The sequence below is a fragment of the Eulemur rufifrons genome, chromosome 9, assembly GCF_041146395.1.
Source record: "Eulemur rufifrons isolate Redbay chromosome 9, OSU_ERuf_1, whole genome shotgun sequence".
In the NCBI taxonomy this organism is placed as follows: domain Eukaryota; kingdom Metazoa; phylum Chordata; class Mammalia; order Primates; family Lemuridae; genus Eulemur; species Eulemur rufifrons.
The window spans coordinates 32663022-32683119 of NC_090991.1; the positions used below are offsets into that span (position 1 = coordinate 32663022).

At 44.4% G+C, this 20098-nt stretch overlaps 1 protein-coding gene across 3 annotated transcripts in view; it reads left to right on the forward strand.

Annotated features, from left to right (window-relative positions):
• Window positions 1-16617: 16617 nt before the first annotated feature.
• Window positions 16618-20098, forward strand: part of SPAG9 (sperm associated antigen 9) — a 131242-nt gene continuing 127761 nt past the window's right edge. For all 3 annotated transcript variants that reach the window (XM_069482382.1, XM_069482384.1, XM_069482383.1), the window contains exon 1: window positions 16618-16992. In XM_069482382.1, the coding sequence (XP_069338483.1) occupies window positions 16690-16992 (303 nt within the window). In that variant the 5' untranslated portion in view covers window positions 16618-16689. The remainder of the gene's footprint in view (window positions 16993-20098) is intronic.

Below are 20098 nucleotides of genomic sequence, written 5' to 3' on the forward strand. Positions count from 1 at the left end.
TTTAACTGGATTATGTAAGCATTACTGGGGGGTGGGGGGGAGAGTTTTGCCCAGGCAGATGCCGGTGAGGGAGATGAGCACTAGAAAACAGGAAGGTCTCATCTCTTCCTGAAAGCATCCTAATTATATCATTCCACCCTAACCCTACACACAACCCTCCAAGCTTCCACAGGTAAATGTTTCTGTGGACCAAATCAGAAAGCTATACGAATTTAAAGCTAAAAGTAATTTTTATGGGAATATGGGCCAATTCCCTCTCCAGAAACCCTAGCAATGGGTTTCGCCCTCTGCTTGAAACCTCCAAGAACGGGAACTCACTACCTCAGATGGCAGATCACTGGCCTTTCCCCCTCCCCTTGCCAAATATTTAAAAGTGTTAATCAAATATATTCACCACCCAAAATAATAATAGAAGTAAGGGTTAGTGAACTGCACTAATGACGTCAACTATTATCAAGAAAGGGTGGTCACTGAGCTCCCCTGTAATAAGGGGAAAATTTTATAGAGGAGGTAGGATTTGGATACAAAAAAAGAAAATGGCAAATAGATGAGTCTGTAGGTACTGAAGGATCAGGGAAATAGCCAAGGGCAAAGGATGCAAGCAGGAAAAAGTAGGAAATGTCTGAAAAACTGATTAGGCACTCATAATAGAGTCCTATGGAAGAGCGGGTGATAAGACCACCAGATGAGGGACAAGCTTTGAATACTAGTCTAAGAAGTTTAAACCTTAAACTGTAGTTAATGGGAAAGCCACCGGAGTCTTGGGAATAGGACAGTGACATGAGAAACACCTTAACATTCTAAAACTCAAAAAAACGGTTTTTTTTTTTTCACTCACTTTACAAAGAAACAAACAGATCAAAAGAGAGGACCCAATTTATTCAAAATTACAGTAGGTACATGGGGAGAGCTATGTTTTAGACCATGAAAAATCTAACTACAGTATGGAGCACAGATTGGACAGGGAGAGGCCGGAAGCAAAGAGATTCAATAGGGAGCTGCTGACATCATCAATAATTAAGGTATGAGGGTATCAGGTCCTCTGGATTAAAGTGGCCAAAAGGCCAGGTGCGGTGACTCATACCTGCAATCCTAGCACTCTGGGAGGCCAAGATGGGAGGATCCCTTGAGCAAGAGTGAGAGCCCTGTCTCTACTAAAAATAGAAATATTAGTCTCTACTAAAAATAGAAAAATTAGCCAGGCGTCATGGTGTGTGCCTATAGTCCCAGCCACTCGGGAGGCTGAGGCAGGAGGACAGCTTGAGCCCAGGAGTTTGAGCTTGCAGTGAGCTATGATGACACTACTTCATTCCACGCAGGGCAACAGAGCAACACTCTGTCTCCAAAGTAAAATAAAATAAAATAGAGTGGTCAAAGGAATATGTTTATCACAGAATTCCTAGGATAAACTGACAAGATTTGAGATAAAGGGGCACTACATCATAGCAATGATAGTGCTTAAGAGCATGGATCTGTTTTCAAAACATGTGGGTGTGATTCTTGGCTCAGCCACTTCTTGGTTGTATGACCTTGGACACATTATTCAACCATCTCTAAACACCAGTTTCTAGAGTTTCTGAATAGAGGTAATGCTAGCCCTACATCACAAAATTGTTGTGAAGATTATATACAAGTAATCCAATAAAAATTTAACACGGTATCTGGCACATAGTAAATAATAAATGTGAGCTGATTGGGGTTTTTTTTTATAGCTTTGGGTGACAAAGTTTTACACCTAAGAAAGGAAGACCCGGGGGAGCTAGCCCAAGGACTATGCGTTTGGTGTCATGTGAATGATGGAGGATGATAGAGACAGTGGGTGGTAATCAATTAAATACATCTATCTGGGGTTCAGAAGAGAGGCTTAGGCTTGAGGGAAGATATGTGGGAATTATTTGCATTAAGGTGATCTGTATGTCTAAAAAGTATTAAAAAGAAGTGATATTCGTTTCCCGGCCAATGCACCAAAAAAAAAAAAAAAAGTGGTAATTACCATTCATTTGTTACACAAAAATTAATAATAGCCAACACGTATTGAAAGATTGCTCTGTGCCAGGCACAAAGTATCTTACTTGTATTAACTTGTTTAGTCTGCACAACCACTTTATGAGTAAATACTACTTTTTTTTTTTTTTTTTTTTTGAGACAGAGTCTCACTCTGTTGCCCGGGCTAGAGTGAGTGCCGTGGCGTCAGCCTAGCTCACAGCAACCTCAAACTCCTGGGCTTAAGCGATCCTACTGCCTCAGCCTCCCGAGTGGCTGGGACTACAGACATGTGCCACCATGCCCGGCTAATTTTTTGTATATATATATTTTAGTTGTCCATATAATTTCTTTCTATTTTTAGTAGAGACGGGGTCTCACTCTTGCTCAGGCTAGTCTTGAACTCCTGACCTCGAGCGATCCACCCGCCTCGGCCTCCCAGAGTGCTAGGATTATAGGCGTGAGCCACCGCGCCCGGCCATGAGTAAATACTACTTTTATCCTCATATTTCAGGTGAGGAAGCAGACTCATGGAGGGAGAATAACTTGCACAAGTTCAGACAGCTAGAAGAGGTAGAACCAGAATTTAAACCCAGTCTGCAGCAGCTCCAGGCCTGGGCCCCTTAACCACGTGTATGCTGCATCGTAACTTGCAAGGTTTATTCCCGGGTCTCGTTTCTACATGAGCATCACCGGAGGGTGGAAAGAAATCATAATGAGAGACAAGGAAATGACATAACTGTTTTTAAATGCAACTTGAGACCAACAAGACAGCTAGCTCTACTACTGTGCAAAGAATGGAATTGATTCAGGACATGACTGTCCTGTTATTAATGATTTAAGGAATCAGAGCAACGAATGCATTATGCCTGTGTGCAAAAAACAGAAAGGCATCTTGGGAGGCAGGGCAAAGAGAGAACATTCATAACACTAATTGAGAATGAGCCCTCAGGGAATCTTCACTGCCCATAATCAAGAATGAAGTATGAACCCTCCCACCTTTGACTCCGGAGTCAAACAACAAATCAAACAGCAGGATCATTTGGTGAAGGTAATTGCCTGTGTGTCACAAAACCCACACACAGGTCATCCGTCTGGCTGTAGAATATGCATAGGGGAACTACCTCCGCAATGCTTCGGCGGCTCTGATTCCTGAGGAAGGGAGGAGGAGAGTTTGTTGGGAAATGTGCATTACTTGCTGACTGGGGAAGAAGTCCTGAGCAAGTGCTCACATAGTCTGGTGCAACAACTATATGAAGTGGGTACCATTCTTATACCTATTTTATGGATGTGAAAACTGAGGCACAAGAAGGTTACATAACTTGCCCAAGGCCACAAAACTAATAAGTGGCAGAGCCTGGCTATGAATCCATCTTACTCTTGCTCCAGAGCTCACATTCCTAACCACCATACTGTGCACCACAGGCTATGATATTGTCAGAAATCGTAGGCTTTCCTGGCAGAACGAGACCTTAATGATCGCAATTCAACCCAAATTACGTCAGTCATCTTTTTTCTTTCTATTCCAGTATGTTGCCTTCCTTTGACACCCTTGCATTTTCTGCTCTTACCTATAAACAATGAATGATTCTAATACCATTGATCTTTTCTCCCTAAGCTCCTCCACCATCTCCCCATTTATTTTTACATTTTCTTACAACCTTCTTGTTTCCACTTTTTGAGCTTAGGAACAATAAAGCCTTTAGCAAAACTATGGGCTCTTTGCCTATAACAGTCTCTATACTTACCTTGACCCTTGTATAGTCTTTCAGGATAAACCTCTCTGGAGGAAAGGATTAGATAGATGAAGAGGCTCAACATTCAGAGCAGTGATTTAGCATTAATCTGTTCTTGCTTTGATGTGGTTTGATTCTTGAGGACCCCTGCTGGGAGGCGTTGGCACAGGCCTCTTATCCATTGTCTTTACCAAAGGCTTTTCTCCACTGCTTCAGCATTTCTTCCTTCTTTCAACCTCTCCAGCTTGGAGCTGAATGTCATGTAATCTATAATTTCTAGAACACTATTGTTGTAGTGCCTTTTGTATTTGTCAGCATAGGCTAGGTTATGCTGCAGCAAAAAAGAAATCTCAAGTTTCAGTGATTTTATGCCACCATGCCCAGCTAATTTTTTGTATATATATATGTTTTAGTTGTCCATATAATTTCTTTCTATTTTTAGTAGAGACGGGGTCTCACTCTTACTCAGGCTGATCTCGAACTCCTGACCTTAAGCGATCCACCCGCCTCGGCCTCCCAAAGTGCTAGGATTACAGGTGTGAGCCACCGCGCCCGGCCAAATTTCAGTGATTTTAACAAAACCAAACTTTCTCATTCACCCAAAGTCTGCTGCAAGAGCAGCATCTCTCCAGTTAGATGCCCCCTGCAGTGAATTTCAAGAGCCTGGCTCTTTCCAGCATGTGGCTCTGCCATCTCAGTACAAGGCCGAAGTGTACCACAGCAGTGCAGAGAGAGCTGCAGGGTTGCACAGTAATTCTTAAATGGTTGGTTTGGCTTAGAGGTGACACCTATCCCTTCTCCTTCCAGCCTATTGACCAGAACTAGTCAAATGGCTCTGCCTCACTCTAAGGGAGTTAGGAAATATGGGGAGGCACATTCTGTGAGCTGGAGATGTCTTTGGCTTTTTCTCATTAAAATATCACACACTGCAATCCTGTCTCTTCCTTTCCCAGTCTAGTCGAAGCCCATCACTTGTACTTTGGACTTTTAACCTTCTATCTCTAAACTAACTAATAATTGCTCAATCCAATTCTTGTTCTTTGGAATGGTTTTAACCTCCTGCCAGATGACCCTGCCTCTGTTCTTTCACTTGCATGTCTCACGGTTGGAATGTTTTCTCCCTCTGCCCCAGGCCCAGTTTTGAATCTTATCATTTTCCAGGAGCTACCCAGGTGAAAATGGTCTGGAACGATCCCCTAAACTTTCTGTAATTGGCATTATTAAGAGCAAGAAACACTCTTTCTCTGGAGTGTGGTGAAGAAAGGAAGACAGAGAAAACACTAAATGAATAAAAGCTGGTTGAACAAATCTTCTGGAAGCCAGGTCCAGGAGTCATTCCTGGTCCACTGTCTTCCTAGGACAGTTTAATACAGGTCAGATGCAAAGACCTCTGAGAAAGGGCCCCATAACTCTCCAGCAGAAATAGGTCTTCCTTTCTACAGTTTATGCACGTCCTGGTCAGAATGAGCATTCATGTCATGCTTTTGTTTTTAATTAAACACACTATAAGATCAGTATTTAAGGAAACATAAAAGAAAAGAAAATTCATCCTCCCAATCTAAGAACTATCATTGTTTACAACTTCTTTCCAGTCTTTATTTTTTACATGTTTGTGATTATACCAAACATACAACTAGAAAATAAGTAGTTCCTTCTAAAGTTATGTGTCTCTGAGAAGAGAATACATAAAGTTAATGACTTAGTCATTTACATCTTAGTAAAAAATAGCTTAGGGAGCTATTTTCTTTTTTCTTTAATAACTGGTTGGGATCAGTACGCTAAAGGTTGGGTACAGAAGGAGGAGCAGGGAGGGGGAGCTGGTGAGCCAGTGGAAAATACTGCATATGAGACTATGGGTAGCTTGTGGTAGCGAGTAGCCATTAGGTCTTGGGGAATGGAACCAATGGGAGCAGAATATCAGAATTAGGAAAAGCAGCAAAAAGGGGAAATGGTTGCCTTCAAAAGCAAATTTTGCCAGCCTAAAAATTTTAAGATCACAGATCTAGTAAACAGAACCTTCAAACTCACCTATTCTGACTCCCACCTTGTGTTTATGTTGAGTACATCCCTGCCATGTGCTGCCTAAGCTAAACTTGAAAATGCCACTGCTGGAAACTCTACTTCCACTATTTCCCAAGATTCTCCTAACCATTTTTGGACAACTCCATTGATTTAGAGAAAAAAGTTCTTGGGCAGGAACAGAGGCTCACAAATGTAATCCCAACACTCTGGGAGGCCGAGGCAGGAGGATCAGTTGAGCCTAGGAGTTCAAGACCAGGCTGGGCACATATTAGGACCCCATCTCTACAAAATAAATAAATAAATATGTATGATTGTGCCACTGTACTTCAGCCTGGGCAACAGAGCGAGACCCCATCTCAAAAAAAAAACCAACAAAAAAACTTAGCTTACATTTATTAAATACATATGCCAGGCACTATTCTAAGTGCTCTGTATGTATTATCTCATTCAGCCTTCACAAAAATGCTATGAGATAGGTACTCTTGTTCTCAACTTCATCTTATAGATGAGGAAACTGAGGCACAGAGAATAACACTGCCTAAGACTTCACAGTGAGTAAGTGGCACAAGCCCAGGTCAGATCCCAGGAACTAACACTGTGACCCTTGTGCTCTCTCAATCACTCTTGTCTGTATGCTTGGCTAACATTTGAACTTTAACATTTGTACAAAGCAGTGAAGAATACATCCCTCTGAGTCGTGCTTTCTACTAATTTGATAGTGAACAACAGAATGTTATCTCCTTATGTGCAACATCTACATTACATTAGAATGGGACCGTGGCCCAGGATATATCCTTTCTTCTTTCAGACCTACGGTCTCATGTCAAATAGATGATATTATTGGGCTTTTGACTTAGGAATTTGGAACAACGGAGGTGCAACGGGGCACTGAGCTGAGAGTCCAACACGGCCATAAACTTACACGTGACTGTGGATGATTTCTCAACTGTAAAATGAGAGCATTGGACTCCTCTCAGACAGAGCTGGCTAAGGGACCTCCTAATGCTGAAATCTCATGTCCAAAGGAGTAACTCTGCCCCTGGGAGGTTCCAGCACTGTGGCAGACGGAAAAAGCAAATATATATCTTGAAAGAAGCAGACTCTCTGGTGCCCCTAGAGTCACATATTACGTTGAAATGAATAAATGAGTACTTGTTCCTTCCTTTTGATGTGTGAAGTTGTTGATTGGCAATGGTTACTATGCTTAGGTTTTCAACTGGCTCTGTTGCCCCTACTAAAAATAAGCCACCAGCATTAGGGCTGAGTCATTTTCATACATGAATATGTGGAGGAAAAAAGTGACAAAGGTCAGACAGGCTCTGTGGATTATTTCCCTTCTGACCAGACACCACCCCTTGTTCCCAAACAGCCCCTCTTTTTCTGTTTTATTTCAGATAAGCGATATACCTTAAATAGAAAACATACTCAACAGCATGTTATTGTGCTTCAGTTTGTTCATATCCTGCTCTCTGCCTGTGGATTGGACTTGTCCTTAGATCTGGCTTTTTACTTTTCTCAGGAATAGAGGTTGATGTTAACAACATTTGTAACTGGACTTTACAGTTTGCAAAGTGATTCCATATACATGGTTTCTTTTGAACATTAGTCCATCCCCTGGTGATCTGGTACCCGAGAATAGGTTCCCGCATTCTCTTGTGGTAGTAAAGTCTTACTGGGACAAGACACAACCTGGGCGAAATTGTAAAGTAATTTTGCCTCGTTTCAAGATAGTTTTTATATTCAGCTTTTAGGGATTCTATCCCACCTTCTGGAATCTCTGTTTTCCACTCCCCCATCCCCGGGTCACTGCTCTCATTTTGTTTTCTGCTCAAAGCCTTTCATTCTTTTGTTTGTTTGTTTGTTTCAGAGGTGGAATCTTGCTCTGTCACTCAGGCTGGAATATAGTGGCATGATTATAGCTCACTGCAGCCTTGAACTCCTGGGCTCAAGCGATGCTCCTGCCACAGCCTCCTGAATAGCTGGGACTACAGGCATGTGCTACCATGCCTGGCTAATTTTAAAATTTTTTGTAGAGATGGGTCTCGTTATGTTTCCCAAGCTGGTCTCAAACTCTTGAGCTCAAGTGATCTTCCTGCCTCAGCCTCCCAAAGTGCTGGGATTATAGGTGTGAGCTACCATGACTGGCCTTAAAGCCTCTCACTCTTTAGGCCTTAGTCTCCTTAGCTGTAAAATGGGAGGAAAGTTGAGTGAAGAAAACACTGAAGTTTGTTTGTTCTTTCTTTCTTTCTTTCATTTTTTTGAGACAGAGTCTCGTTCTGTTGCCTGGGCTAGAGTGTCGTGGCGTCATCACAGCTCAGTGCAAGCTCAAACTCCTGGGCTCAAGCGATCCTCCTGCCTCAGCCTCCTGAGTAGCTGGGACTACAGGCATGCGCCACCACGCCTGGCTAATTTTTTCTATTTTTAGTAGAGATGGGGTCTCAATCTTGCTCAGGCTGGTCTCGAACTCCTGACCTCAAGTGATCCTCCCGCCTCCGCCTCCCAGAATGCTAGGATTACAGGCACGAGCCACCTTGCCCAGTTCTTTCTTAATCTAATCTTTCTTTCTTTCTTTTTTTTTTTTTTTTGAGACAGAGTCTCACTCTGTTGCCCAGGCTAGAGTGAGTGCCGTGGCGTCAGCCTAGCTCACAGCAACCTCAAACTCCTGGGCTCAAGCGATCCTCCTGTCTCAGCCTCCCGAGTAGCTGGGACTACAGGTATGCACCACCATGCCCGGCTAATTTTTTCTATATATATATTTTAGCTGTCCATATAATTTCTTTCTATTTTTAGTAGAGATGGGGTCTCGCTCTTGCTCAGGCTGGTCTCGAACTCCTGAGCTCAAACGATCCGCCCACCTCGGCCTCCCAGAGTGCTAGGATTACAGGCGTGAGCCACCACGCCCGGCCTAATCTAATCTTTCTTAATCTAACTTTTTTTGCCCCCAAAATCTACCTTCCTAAGAAGTAGTGACACAAAGTCCAAAATTAGCTCAGGCTTCTTTTGCTTATGCAGTAAAATTCCCATTCCCTTAGGGCAACTGATTTCAACGAGTTATTTGGTAGAAAAGAGTTGACTAAACAAAATATAAATATAATGGGTAAATATTGGGTCAGGTGTTTCCTAAAATAATTCTTCCTAAGAGTATTAGACAAAACAAGACTTAACTACATTCATAAATTAATGACTTCCAATAGTTTGTCCAGCCACCATCTTTGTTTGAGATCCAGTTCAGAGCATTTCAAACCAAAGGTGACCAAAATGAACTAAATATTTTATTTCAAAAAGCCGCTTTCCTCCTGAATTAGCTGTCTTGATTGGTAGCACCACCATTTACCCAAACCAGAAATCTATGAGTCCTTCTCTGTCACCCTTTAAAAATACCAAGTTCTGCTCAGTAGATCTCTCAAATGGTTCTCACACCCATACCTTTGCCATTACCTTAGCATGGAGGATGGGGAGTTATCTAGGGAGGATGGGGAGTTATCAGATACAGATGGAATGCAAAGAGAAAGAGCGAAGTAAGATCAGTTTAAACATGTCCATCAAGACCGTTAGCCTGGACAACCCAAGTTTTTGATCCCTATCCACAACATTCCATCTTCACCACCACTTTTAGCATTTCAACAGCCTAGCCTGCCGGGCTCCCAAGATGGAGAGAAAAATACCTCACTATAAGATTAACTGGGTGGGAGTGAGACCCTGTCTAAAAAAAAAAAAAATTTTAACTGGGACATTGAAATTGGGATGGAGGAAGAACACAGGAAAAGGGCCTTACTTTTCAGGCTGGAAGACTGGTAAGATGGAAGCAAGGAGAACAGGAACGAAGAGAATAAAACTGTCAGATATGTGTCCACATTTTTGAAAGTCCAGGCTTTGTCCCAGAGAGTAGGAGGTGTGTTGGATGAGTGAAGTAATGCTGAAGGCCCTACCCTCTTCTCATCTGGGGCTCAGAAAGATGCTGCCCTGAAGACTACCCCATACCAGCCTAGGGAACAAGCACACCATATTGCGCTGTGGGATCAGGCCTTGGAGAGCTGAAAGGTTTAGTTTTCGCAAGCGTCACCTGGGAACCTGGGGTGGGGATGGGTGGTTGGCAGCAGGTGGCTCTGAGGAGAGGGCTGCAGAGAAGGCTTCCCTCACAGCCACATTTCAGAGATGTCTCATGTATCATCAGAGTCAAAAGAGGCCAAGTTAGACAGGGAGAAATGCAAAAAGAAGAGATCCTGAGTTTTAGTAGCTCAAAATTTCAACTTTGAAGGCCAGTTGGATATCCAGAGACCAAGAGAGCAAGGAACACTGTTGACAGACCAGGAGACAGACAGCAAAGGTCACTGCATGGATCCAAAGACTCCATACATCTTTATCCATCTCGATCAAGTGGCAGAAGTCACACTTCTCCCCTGTATTCTAAATATTCTTAAGGGGAAGAACAAGAGGGAGAGAGGTTAGCTCAAAGACTTGACATTATTACCCAAGAGAGACTACACATGACCTAAGGGGACTGTTTCCATAATTGGTTTAGACCAAGTTTTCCTTTCAACTGGATCTGTTCAGTGATTGAGGACTCAGAAAGTAGGCCAGATTAGGTTTAGACAAAACAAATAAATGGTATTTTTTCTGCTTCTCTAAATGATGATGTGAGTTAACCTCCAAGTGAAGCCTCTGCCTGGGTTACCTTCCCCTTGGCACAATTCTCCAGGAGGTCTTCATTTCAATGTGCTCCAGAGTGTTAACATAGCTCACTGTTCTTTCCTCTTCACCATCGTTTCACTTTGTTCATACTTAGATTGTAGCACTTTCATACTGAATATCCATTTATTGTTCCCAGGTTTGCCTCCCTCCCTTACTAGACAGCTGATCTTGGGCGCAAGCATTGTGCCTGATTTATCTTGATCTTGGGCCTAGCACCTCCACTTTGGGTCTAGCACAGGAACCAGCACTAAATAGGTAACAAATGCTGGCTGAATTGCACAGAATTCTTAAAGATGGTGGATTTCAAGAGTGATGTTTTGGGTCATTGAGCCCTTTCCCCAAAATCACATATACAAACAAATTAGCATTTAGAAAACTTAAATGTTCATTGGAAGCATCGGTGAAAAACAGAAAAAAAAAAATAGAAAACTTACATGGTTTCTTCTCACCTCCATTCCTTTCCAAGCATGACTATTAACAAATGTGCCAAAATTAACTTCTTAACTTTGATGGATTTGCAATGTCATCCTCAGTGAAATCTATCTACAGACTCTTTTGGGTGGGCTCTGGGTTTGTGTGATGTTTCCTAAAATTCTTTTTTTTTTTTTTTTTTTTGAGACAGAGTCTCACTCTGTTGCCCTGAGTAGAGTGCCATGGCATCAGCCTAGCTCACTGCAACCTCAAACTCCTGGGCTCAAGTGATCCTCCTGCCTCAGCCTCTTTAGTAGCTGGGACTACAGGAGTGCCACCATGCCCGGCTAATTTTTCTGTTTTTAGTAGAGACAGGGTCTCACTCTTGCTCACGTTGGTCTCGAACTCCTGAGCTCAAGCGATCCTCCTGCCTCAGCCTCCCAGAGTGCTAAGATTACAGACATGATCCACCTTGCCTGACCTGAAAACATGTCTTTTATTCTCGGTATGAACTTCAGCTTTCTGTGTAAAAACCATGCTGAGAGGTGATGATGGGCTTCCTCTTCATCCACTGAACCCAAGTCAGAAGGAAGTGGAGACAGAAAATAGACCTGAACACAATATGACGAATAACCTTGGCTCCATCAAACATAGCCTTAGGCAGGTGCAATAGCTCGGGCCTGGAACCTCAGAAGTTTGGGAGGCCAAGGAGTTCAAGAGCAGCCTGGGCAACATAGAGAGACCTGTGTCTACAAAAAAAAGTTTAAAAATTAGCTAGGTGTGGTGGTGTGCACCTGTAGACACAGCTACTAGGGAAGCTGAGGATCGCTTGAACCTAGGAGTTTGAGGTTACAGTGAGTTATGATCAGGCCTCTCTGCACTCCAGCCTGGGTGACAGAGGGAGACCATGTCTCTAAAAAACAAAGACAAAAACAAAACAGTCTCAGATACCAGGATTCCTGCTGCAGCCATATGTTCAGCCTTCTCTTCTTAGATGCAATTTCTGCTAGTCCAAAGCTCTTGGTGGATGTGGGGGATATGGGGGGGAATAAAACAGAATAGTTCTTGTCCAGAGGCCTTCTAGTTTCAACTTGGATACTTTTACCCATCTTGTCTTGGCACATGAAAATGGCTTACAAAGGAAAAACTGAGGACTCAGAAAAATACTCTGGCACTTTTCAAGAGCCTGGAATTCCATCGCTTGACTGTCTCAGCAAGCATGTTCTAGTGTTTGTAGAGTAATGAATCACTTATTATTTCACACTGCTGTGACCAGTGCCTTGCGCCCTGGGAGCCCTCTCTTTCCCTTCTTTTTCAGTGACTCTCTCTCTCCAGGTGGGAAAATGTAGTTTGTGAAACCAGAGAAATTGATTCACATAGAAATAACTGTAAAAGTTCCAGAAGGCTGGACAAGCAACAAGACTAGTAATTTCAGCCTTCCAATGATTATAGTTATTGTGCTTAGGAAGAAACTCCTCCCTTCCTACTCTCATTAATTTCTCCCCACTGCCCCCATGACTGTCCTCACTATTTTTGCAAGGCCAAGGACATGGAATTTCCTTCCTTTTAGGAATCAAAAGTAAACACTCATTCTGAAGTCCATAAGGTGCCTAGTTTTTCCTTACCAACTTTTAGTCTTATGGCTTGTACACTGGCTCACGCCTGTAATCTCAACATTTTGGGAGGCCGAGGTGGGAGGATCCTTAGAGGCCAGGAGTTCGAGACCAGCCTGATCAATATAGTGAGATCCTGTGCCTACAAAAAATAGAAAAACCAGCTGGATGTGGCAGCATACACCCATAGTCCCAGCTACTCAGGAGGCTGAAGCAGGAGGATAGCTCAAGCCCAGGAGTTCGAGTTGCAGTGAGCAGTGAAGATGCCACTGCACTCTAATCCAGGAAACAGGGCAACAGAGCGAGACTCTGTCTCAAAAACAAAACAAAACAAAAAAACCCTCTTAGTCTTTCATGATAATGTCAGCCCTTGGGGGTTAGAGGCGAGTGTTGGGACTCTATCCAGCCAGGTGAGTATAGGAGGTGGTATTACCGTCTATATAATTAGGAGTTCATTAATGGGTCTAAAATTTCAAGGCCCTGTCTCCTGTCTGTCATTGCTACTTGCAAGAGAATCTTAGGGCTTTAGAATTGCAAGAAAGCTTTACAAAATCTTTAATAAACACCTTCATTGTATAGATGAAGAAGCTGAGGCTCACAGTCCCTATAGCAGTGCCTGGCACCCAGTAGGTACTTAGTAACTGGTAACATTTGCTCAATAACTATATTTGCTCTTTTTTTCCTCACCTAAGTTATTCAAAATGACCAGCCCATATTAGGATACAAATTTCCCAATTTCAATACCATTTTCTTCCCACTCTATCACATTGAATTTTGTGTTTCCATTGGGTCTACTATAAAGTCATTATAGCCACAAATTTTATTTCATTTATTTTTTAAAAGCCTTATTGAGATATAATTCACATATCATACAATTCACCCATCTAATGTGTAAAATTAAACGCCTTTTAGTATATTTATTTGTTTATTTTTTGAGACAAGGTCTCACTCTGTTGCCCAGGCTGATGTAGTGGCAGGATCATAGCTCACGGTAGCCTTAAATTCCTGGGCTCAAGTGATCCTCCCACCTAAACCTCCTGAGTGGCTGGATCCAGAGGCACACACCATCACACTTAGGTCATTTAAAAAATTTTTTCAGAGATGTGGTCTTACTATGTTGCCCAGGCTGGTCTTGAACACCTGGGCTCAAGGGATCCTCCCTCCTCAGCTTCCCAAAGTCTTGGGATAAGAGGTGTGAGTTGCCGCACCAGGCCTTCTTTTAGTATATTTAGTGTATTCAATCAATTTTAGAACATTTTCATTACCCCAAAAAGCAACCCCTTACCCATTGGCAGTGACTCTCATTTCCCCTCATCCCACCCTCTTATTCCCCACCAGCTGTAGGCAACTACTAATTTACTCTCTATAGATTTGGCTCTTCTGCACTTTTCATATGTATAGAATCATACAATATGTTGTCCTTCACAACTGACTTTTTACTTAGCATAATATTTTCAAGGTTCATCCATGTTGTAATATGTACTTTCTATTGCCAAATTATAGTCCACTGTATGCATATGGAATACTTTAATTTTTTAATTTTTTTTTTTTTTTTGAGACAGAGTCTCACTCCGTTGTCCCGAGTAGAGTGCCGTGGTGTCAGCCTAGCTCACAGCAACCTCAAACTCCTGGGTTCAAGCGACCATCCTGCCTCAGCCTCCTGAGTAGCTGGGATTACAGGTGCACACTACGACACCCAGCTAATTTTTCCATTTTTAGTAGAGACGGGATCTCACTCTTGCTCAGGCTGGTCTCGAACTCCTGAGCTCAAGCAATCCTCCTGTCTTGGCCTCCCGGAGTGCTAGGATTACAGGTGTGAACCATCGCGCCCAGCCTTGGCACATTTTATCTATCCATTCATCAGTTTATGGATATTTAACTGAATTGTATTTTAAATAAGTAAATGTGATCTCTGATCACACCCAGAGGCTTAAAATCAAGACATAAATATATCTCATAGCTTTCTATGTTGAACTCTTTTTTTTTTTTTTTTTTTTTTTTTTTGAGACAGAGTCTCACTCTGTTGCCCGGGCTAGAGTGAGTGCCGTGGCGTCAGTCTAGCTCACTGCAACCTCAAACTCCTGGGCTTAAGCGATCCTACTGCCTCAGCCTCCCGAGTAGCTGGGACTACAGGCATGCGCCACCATGCCTGGCTAATTTTTTGTATATATATATTTTAGTTGTCCATATAATTTCTTTCTATTTTTAGTAGAGACGGGGGTCTCACTCTTGCTCAGGCTGGTCTCGAACTCCTGACCTCGAGCGATCCACCCGCCTCGGCCTCCCAGAGTGCTAGGATTACAGGTGTGAGCCACCGCGCCCGGCCTATGTTGAACTCTTAACTAAAGAAGCATACTGATTACGAAGAACGCTTAATTATAATCTCATACCTGAAGTTCAACATTGTTTCCTCTGAATTCTGTGTGTATGATAATATTGCAGAAAGACAAAGTGAAGCCTTGCCCGAAGTTTTCGACTCTTCTGACTCCCAGGAAAATAGAGGCACACTTACAGATTGCCTGAGTGACAGCCCTCAGGAAGAGAAAAGAAAACAGAAACTCAGCTCAAGACTTTTTCTTATTTTCAAATGTGAGGTTAACAAGAGAAAGGGCACTTGGGGCTCACACCTAACCAGCTGGTCGGCATTCCTATAACCCAGACACATACACAAACACCATAAGGGTGGATGTGAAGTGCAGGTGAGAAAAGGAGACAGCACGGGCCGCAAATTCAGTCCTGACGCTTAATAGTATTTTCATCTTTGTCCTTTTGAGTTTATACATTTGCTCTCACTCAACCTCCATACTGTTTTTGTGGGTCTCCAGGTGGGTCATTTGTGGGAGACTTTGGGGAACTAGTTCATGCTTGGTGGGAAGAACATGAACTTGTAAACACCAAGTTGAGGGTATTTACGATCCAGAGAGGTTGCCGATTCCCCCATTAAACCCTTGTTTATACAAGTCCTGACTTCCCTCTCCCTATTCTTAAATGAGTCGGGACGGAGAACTCCTGAGTCACCCGCGGCAGGAGAAGGGACTTTTGAGAGTGTCTTCCTCCTTATTTGCAGCAGCTAGATGAGAACACCGGGAAGCTATCCTTGCCTCAGCCTGCCTTGGGCTTGGGTGTTGTGTCATTCCCCACACGTGACGCTCTCTCAGGTGGCGGGGATCTCAATTATCATGGGACTTAATCATTCCAGTGACTCCACCCCTTTCTTCCTCTACTCCTCAACCTCCCACGTAACTCTTCGCCCCTCTACGAGACTAGGGGAGATGAGGGTGGCTGGAACCTGGAAATGCCACTCTCCTAAGTTAGCCAGGAGTAGCAAACTCAGTTTCTGGAAAAGTGTAAGATTTGGCGTTACAGTTTTACCCTTCTCTAGAATGCGTTGCACTTCCTGTTTTAGGCTATCCCTATTTTTCCCTATAACAAAACAATTCTTTCCTATTTGAGACCACCTTAAGCAGACCCTCTCCTGCTTACGATTGCTTTCCCTCCTCCTCTTGTTTCCCATTTTTTTTAAAAATCCAGAATTCTCAATCAGAAGAACTGGTTTGAGTCCGGGCTCAGCTTCTTGCCCGTTCTAGCTGCGTGACCTTGAGTGAACCACAACTTTTCTGGGCCTAGTTTCTTTGTCTGTGAAACGGGGTCCAAACGTCTACCGCGCCACGCCTGTTGTGAAGCTCAAGTGAGAAAGCTCTTTGTGAGCTGTAAAAAGCAATAGAAATGTTAGCTATGCTAATTATGGACCGCTAGTTACTCTTCCAGAACCCCTCCCTTTCCTTTGGGACCAGCCCTACAAACCCGCCTCGCCTCGGTCTGACACTTCTCCCCACCCTCCGCTCGTCGTCTCCCCCATTGGCGTCCGCGCCGGCCGCACGGCGCCGGATGTTGACGCCACGGCTTCCCTCCGCCGGCGCACCATGACGCACAGCCCCGCCCCCGGCCGCGCCCGGCCTCCCGCGGCGCCCCGCCCCTCGGGCCGACGCGGCGCCGGCCCCGCCCCGCGGATGACGTGCGGCGCGCGCGGCCGGGCCGCCCCGGCAGTTGGTGCAGCGGCGGTTGGGGTGAGGGCGCACACCCCACCCCTCCCCTTCTCCGGCCCCGGCCCCGGCCCCGGTCCCGGCCCCCGCCCCGCCGGGCCCAGCTCCAGCGCCAGCCCGGCCCGTCCCGTGCGGGCCCGTGCCGCCCCTCAGCCGGCGACGCCCCGGGCCGCCCGCCTGCCTGCCACCATGGAGCTGGAGGACGGTGTGGTGTACCAGGAGGAGCCCGGCGGCTCCGGGGCCGTGATGTCGGAGCGGGTGTCCGGCCTGGCCGGCTCCATCTACCGCGAGTTCGAGCGGCTCATCGGGCGCTATGACGAGGAGGTGGTCAAGGAGCTGATGCCACTGGTGGTGGCCGTGCTGGAGAACCTGGACTCGGTGTTCGCGCAGGACCAGGAGCACCAGGTGGAGCTGGAGCTGCTGCGGGACGACAACGAGCAGCTCATCACCCAGTACGAGCGGGAGAAGGCTCTGCGCAAGCACGCCGAGGAGGTGAGGGCCGGCGGGCAGGGCGGGGGCCGCGGGATCCGGCCCCAAGGGCGGCCGGGGACCGGGAGTCGCGGCCCGGTCGGGGACAGGAGGCGCACCGGGCCTCCTGGAGGGCGGGCCTGAGGCCGAGGCCCCCCGAGACCGAGCCCGGCGGCCTCGAGGTATCCCGGGACCCAGGCCGGCGTTGGGAGCCAAGCAGGCCAGTGAGTGTCCGGGAGAGGGAGTGAGATGGGGAGGCAAGGCCCAGGCAGAAAGCGACAGCCTGGCATGAGGGCACCTGGGGTTGGCCAAGGGCGCAGATTTTAGGGTGTCTGGTTGCTTGTTGTTCAGGGAAGTTTCCGACCACCGTAGGATAGTCAGATGGCGGTTCAAACTTTTATCCTTGCGGAGGGGGACACTTCTGTCCTGGATATGTAACTTCCGCTGGTTCCAGTACCTTTCCTGGGGGTTGCTGCTGCTTTGGGAAGTTAGAGATCTCCCTCTTTCGGTCAGTTTCTTCTTGACGTTTTAATCCTGTCGAGAAAGAGATCTTATTTTGTGTTCTATGTGCCTTGGTTGACACTTTGTTAACACTTAGATGTTGTATAGCAGTGCTCAATAAATATATAGAGTATACAATTTTATTTTATTGGTATCCCACGCCAAAGCATTCCTCCGTATCAGGTGGTAACCTTGGACAGTTCCCTTCAAAAACGCTTTGTTTATTTATGAAAAGTGCTGGGAGGGGCGGGGTTGAGGCGGCATAGGTGACTGTTGGCAACACTTTTCCCCTCTTGAGTTTTCTTCTTAGACTGCATTTGACAGGTGTACTTGCGGGGCTGTTAACTCTAACACCTGAGCGGTGACCTGGGTGTGCTGACCTAGAGTCTGTGAACCTTTTGGAGTTCTGAGGTGCAAGTGATAGGTCTTTGGCTTTTTGAGAGTGTCAAGGATTTTAACTTTCAGTCTGCGTTGGCATTATTTCTGTGGAACTTATCTAAGGCAGGCGAAGTATTCTGTTTGTTTTTATTTCCTGAGCACCTAGCACACCTGGCTAAATACGTGGTGATTGAAGCAGACTAAATAACTAATTATTGAAGGAATGACATGTTATTTTTCAAAAATAATTGGAAAATTTTAGGATGCGAGATTTGTTTAGTAGTTTGTTTCCTAACACTAAATAGTAACACCGTTTAAACTATGTTTTGTTTTGTCACATGTACCTTTGCACCTGGTTAAATAGTTCTTTTTCTTTCTTTTTTTTTTTTAAAGCTTGACTATAGTGATGATTTTTAGTTCTGATTTTGTGATCCAGTTTTCTCAAAGGAATGCCATTGAATATGCCAAACACAATTGACTTTATTTCAAGAGTATTTCCTATCATATAGGGAAGGAAGAGTTGAAAAATCAAATAATGATGGGATCACAATTTCTGCTAGTTTATTAGCGCTGTTTATAGAACACAGGTCCAGTGGTACTTCTGAGATGGCTTGCTGCTTCTTGGTGCTTATACAGGCCCTTGGCAGTGTGTGGATATACATGGAAGAGCCTGGGGAATTAACCCCATATACACACAGGTGAGGAGCAGGCCCAGCACAACCTCGGGTAAAAGAAATGCCCTCCAGCCTTAAACTTCTGTCAGTCCATGCAAACACAGGCAAAATGCCAAGGTCGCATGTGCAGAGAAAACCGTCTGCTACAGGTTGCAGAATCAGAAAATAAAACTGACCAAGTGCTAGACTCTGAGTTTTATATTAGTTTAAGTAAATACTTTTTAAAACTAGGTTATCCAGTGAGTTTCTTTGTAGTTTATACTTTTTCAGTCACATCTATAAATTCTCCATAGTGAAACCTTTGGGCAAAAGGCTGTGACCTGAGCCCAGAGAACATTGATGAAATGCTAGATGGGCCAACTCCCAGGCCACAAACATAAAACCAGTCTTCAGGTAAGATCATAAATCAAGTTTTGCCCAGTACCCCAAAATCCAGTCTCTCTTGGGCCAGTATGTGGAGTGAATTCTGTGCTTAATTTTCTATGAGTGCTTTGTGCCTTTAATATAGAGTCTAACAGTCTGTTATTACAGCAAAAGTGCTTCAGGATGGGAGTTGCTCTGAACCTACTCTTGTTGGGGTGGGGAGAACTGACTGATGTAAAAAAAAAAAAAATGCCTTTGGCTATTTACAGCAAAAGTAGTTTGAAAGCATGGAAATTATCCATCACCAGAAAGTGTAAAGTACCTGCTGAGCACCTTTGTGGAAATTTAGGAGGGTATATAAATGGTGAGAATGTTTTAGGAACAGTGTGAGGTACTATAATCTCTTGCTTGCAGGAATTCTCAGCAAGGAGTTAGAAATTTAATCTCTTTTATAATGATAGGACTTAATTTGAATATCTTTGTTTTTTTCTTTGCTTTCATTTGCATTTCTTGTGTGGAGTTAGTCTTTTGCTGTTTTAGTGATTCCTTAACAGCCCTTAAGCAGGGCGGATTGTAGGTAGATTTGAATCAGTTTCAAATACTAATCAAGAAATCTGTCATCTTATCCCTTCACTTTCCCCTTTGGGCTCTCTGGGACACATTTTTCCATTTCTTAACCAAGACCTGTCTTTCTCCTTCACCCATGCTGTTCTTTTACCCTAGAATATTCTTCCCTTAGAGCTTCCCCTGGTTATCGCCTAACTTTGTGCCCAGTTTAAATTTCACTTTTTCAGCGAGGTCTCCTGTCTACTCTATCCAGAATAAACCCTGTGAAGCTATTGAATAACTTATTTTTAAGTCAGTGACTTTTTAAAATAAAAATCTGGATAGAAAATTGATCTGAAGGCCGGGCGAGGTGGCTCATGCCTGTAATCCTAGCACTCTGGGAGGCCGAGGAGGGAGGATCCTTTGAACTCAGGAGTTTGAGACCAGCCTGAGCAAGAGCGAGACCCTCTCTCTACTAAAAATAAAAAGAAATTATCTGGCCAACTAAAAATAAATATAGAAAAAATTAGCTAGGCATGGTGGCACATGTCTGTAGTCCCAGCAATTCAGGAGGCTGAGGCAGAAGCATCCCTTGAGCCCAGGAGTTTAAGGTTGCTGTGAGCTAGGCTCACGCCATGGCACTCTAGCCCGGGCACCAGAGCGAGACT